Raw genomic sequence first — 3806 nt, 5'->3', positions numbered from 1 at the left:
GCCCATGCACTGCTTACCTGTGCCTGAGCTGTTCAAACGTGGAACCTGAAGTTTGAGAGAGCATGCTTGCTTCTCAAGTGTCCGGGGAACGAAGGAATTCTGCTTTGTAACACAACGTTGGGGTTAGAGAGTTTTATTCCCAGATTTCAGATGACGGAACATGAATACCTCCCAATGGTCATAGAAGCCATTATTTTTTCTTTTTCTCTTTTTTTTTTTTTGGATTGCATTTAGGGCCATTCCTGATTCTGATCAATTTCTGTACGGCAGCAGATGTCTGTCTCATTTTAGTGCTGCTCAGGACTGTTCCTCACCATTCAGGCGCCTCCAGCCCTGTCTTGGTGCACCTTTGCACTTTTCCCTGAGATCTGCTCCAGGCCAACACGGGTCAAAGAAGGAGGGGAAGTGAGGAAGGATGTGGTGGGGAGACCTCGTGGGGAATGAATGCAAGGAGTGAGGGAGAGGAAGTCCAGCTGCAGTGAGCAGCGTTCATCCTGAAATGCAGTCTGAGCAGCTGGTCAGAAAACAGCGCTGCTTTCCAATTCCAGCAGTGGAAGGGCTGTAGGGTCTGGGCTTCTTCAAGCTTTTCCACCTCGGAGCACTGTGCTATGCTTCAGAATGAGGCTGAGATTCTTGTCAGCTGCCTTCCTCTGAGTCGATCTCCGTGACAGCTTTACAGGATGTTCGCGTGGTCGCTTTTGATGTGAAACCCCTGCAACTCCCAAAGAGGTGACGAGTCATCCAGCAAGTGTGAGCTCACCCCAGCTGCTGGAACATTGTGTACCAAGGGAAAGAATTTTCTGAAATGCATTTCACTGTCCATCCCCACATGATGGAAAGAAGATAGGAAGAAAGAAGACAGGAAGAAAGAAGGTAGGAAGAAAGAAGACAGGAAGAAGGAAGACAGGAAGAAGGAAGACAGGAAGAAAGAAGACGGGAAGAAAGAAGACAGGAAGAAAGAAGATAGGAAGAAAGAAGATAGGAAGAAAGAAGACAGGAAGAAAGAAGACAGGAAGAAAGAAGATAGGAAGAAAGAAGACAGGAGGAAAGAAGACAGGAGGAAAGAAGACAGGAAGAAAGAAGATAGGAAGAAAGAAGACAGGAAGAAAGAAGACAGGAAGAAAGAAGACAGGAAGAAGGAAGACAGGAAGAAAGAAGACAGGAAGAGGGAAGACAGGAAGAAAGAAGACAGGAAGAAAGAAGATAGGAAGAAAGAAGACAGGAAGAAGGAAGACAGGAAGTAAGAAGACAGGAAGAAAGAAGACAGGAAGAAAGAAGACAGGAGAACTTTTTTTCTTTCTTTTTACCCCACCTGCACACTTTCTAGTGCCGGAGGTCTCTGTTTATTCACTTTGCTGTCAAAGAGTAAAACTTGAGATAAGGGCTATTCTGCTTTGCTCACTGGTGTGTCTGCTTGCTTGCAGCTGCATACGGTTCTCCTGAGAGGGATGCTGGACGGAAATCTCACCGAGGTGACAGAGTTTGTCCTCCGAGGCTTCACTGACAGCCCTCAGCTACGAGCCTTCCTCTTCACCCTGCTGCTCCTCATTTACACCGCTGGCCTGGTGGGGAATCTCACCATCATCACATTAACCCGAGTCGACTCTCGCCTGCAGACCCCCATGTACTTTTTCCTCTGCAACCTGGCCCTCATTGACATCACCTACTCCTCTGCAATCGCTCCCAAGACGCTGACGAATCTGTTAGCAAAGAAGAAGGTAATTTCACGTCCGGGCTGCGCTGCACAGTTTTTTCTTCACTCTTTTTCCATCAATGCTGAAGTCGTGCTCCTAGCCGTGATGGCGTACGACCGGTTCGTGTCTGTCTGCAACCCACTGCGCTACGCGCTGCTCGTGTCCAGACAGCAGTGCTGCCGGCTGGTCTGCGTCTCGTACCTGTGTGGATGCATCAATTCAGTCGCCCACACGGCTTCCCTGTTCAGCCTGTCGTTCTGCAGGTCCCGTGTCATCGATCACTTCTTCTGCGACATCCCGGCGCTGCAGCAGCTCTCCTGCTCCGACACGCGCTTTGCTCACGGGCTGCACGTGGCCTTGGCTGCAGCTGCAGGCTCAGGCACCGTCGGCGCCGTCCTCATCTCTTACCTGTGCATCATCTTTGCTGTCCTGCAGATTCGCGCTGCCCAAGACAGGTGGAAAGCTTTTTCCACCTGTGCCTCCCACCTGTCTGCTGTCACCCTGTTTTATGGCACCCTCTTCTTCATCTACTTGAGACCCAGCAGCTCTGCTGATCAGTGCAAAGCGGCGGCTGTGTTTTACACGCTGGTGATCCCTGCGGTGAACCCCCTGATTTACAGCCTGAGGAACAGGGAGGTGAAGGATGCCCTGATGAGGGTGATACTGAAAGCATTTGTTGATAGGTAAAATCCTCTCACGGAGCAGCTCTGAAGGTGCGTAAGATCAGGAGGTGACTACACAGAGCACAGCTCGCGGCTTGTCAAAAACAGCAGGGATCCTCAACGAGATGGCACGCTGCTCTTTCCTTTTCCCTGGCTTAGAGCTTAGGAAGTAAGTCAGCAGAGGGAAAATCCAACCACAGTATTTTCAGCCACCAAGAAAATGTGAGTCGGGGTCCTGAGAGACAGATCCCGGCCTCCCCCTGCAGACTCACTGCGGTCTCCACGACTCCTGCAGGCTGCAGACCATCCAGCTGTGCTCCTGAGAAGTGCAGGAGAAATAAGACTTGAGGTGAAAAACCTTCCTGATGTCTTACTGCGGACCAGATGATGTGATATCCGGTGTCACCAAGCATCTTTGAGGTGAAGGGCTGGGAAGGAGCGCATTTCTGAAGTCATCCAAAGCACAGAAAGATATGTTGGGAAAACAGAGATGATTTTCTTGTACTTAGAAGAAATCGTGTATAGCATATGGCAGAATTTCACAGAAAATCATCAGGCAACTGTAGCAATAAGGCAAAAGTCCACTCTTAACATGAGACTGTGACCCCCATCGCTGTGATCTGCTTTGTGAGGAACGTTCCAAAAACTAATAATGTAAGAATGGTGAATTGCACCAAGAAGTCGCATCACCAGATCAAACGAAACAGCACCCAACCTTTGTAGGAGCAGTTCCTTCTGGATTTGTGTGGCCTCATCCACCAAGTGCCCAGGTCCAGCCAGCCGTCTGGGCTTTCTCACGGGTTGTGTAGGAAGAAATGTGTCTCTTGAGAATTCCTCTCTGTCCTTAGGCATCTATCTTAGCAAAGGAGCTTTCTTTTTGAAGGTTTCTGCTTGCCACAGAATGTGAGCAATGACAAGTGCAGGGCAGAACACGTGTCGCTCAGCTTTGTTTTTCCTGAGAGAAAGAACGCAATGCTCACATTCCTCACTTCCAAGCTCTGCTTAATGGGTTCCATTTGTCCCTGTGCAATCCTTTCACCTTTGCACATCAGTTATGCCTCTCCCAGCCAGTAGAAATAACAGTAATATTCTGCTAAAAGATAAACTTGTGTGGAATTTATGTTCAGAGCTCACTGTGTCAGCTGTGATTTCAGAGGTGTTTCAGGTAGCCTGCTCTGCAGGCAGTACAAGTGTTTTAAACTGGGCTGTTTCTAATGAATTACAGACATTCCAGAAAGTGGAGTTTCTATCTCCAGGGCTTGTATCTGTAAAGGCTGTGCAGAAGGAGAATGTCTGTTCCTTGAAGGTATTGATCAGGGCTCTTTATCCTTGCCCCATCTGTCCAGACCCCGCTGAAGAGTCTGGCCTCTTCCTTCTTACAGCCCCCTTTAGATAATAAAGACCACCCTCGGGCCACCTCACACCCCTTCCCCTTCCCCTTCCCCTTCCC

At 49.2% G+C, this 3806-nt stretch overlaps 1 protein-coding gene across 1 annotated transcript; it reads left to right on the top strand.

Moving 5' to 3' along the window:
• The first annotated feature begins 1251 nt into the window (after positions 1-1251).
• LOC122157484 (olfactory receptor 5AP2-like) lies at positions 1252-3554 on the top strand. The gene is made up of 2 exons (XM_042813151.1): positions 1252-1335; positions 1425-3554. The coding sequence occupies exon 2, from the start codon at positions 1449-1451 to the stop codon at positions 2379-2381; it is 933 nt and encodes a 310-aa protein (XP_042669085.1). The 5' UTR covers positions 1252-1335; positions 1425-1448; the 3' UTR covers positions 2382-3554.
• The last annotated feature ends 252 nt before the right edge of the window (positions 3555-3806 follow it).

The sequence above is a fragment of the Centrocercus urophasianus genome, unplaced genomic scaffold, assembly GCF_019232065.1.
Source record: "Centrocercus urophasianus isolate 14NV4802_14NV808 unplaced genomic scaffold, USGS_Curo_1.0 seq_1394, whole genome shotgun sequence".
NCBI lineage: Eukaryota > Metazoa > Chordata > Aves > Galliformes > Phasianidae > Centrocercus > Centrocercus urophasianus.
This window is presented reverse-complemented; position numbering and strand designations above follow the sequence as displayed.

Bases quoted from the DNA above. Each gene is read 5' to 3' on its own strand.
- LOC122157484 (XM_042813151.1), top strand. From the start codon at position 1,449: ATGCTGGACGGAAATCTCACCGAGGTGACAGAGTTTGTCCTCCGAGGC.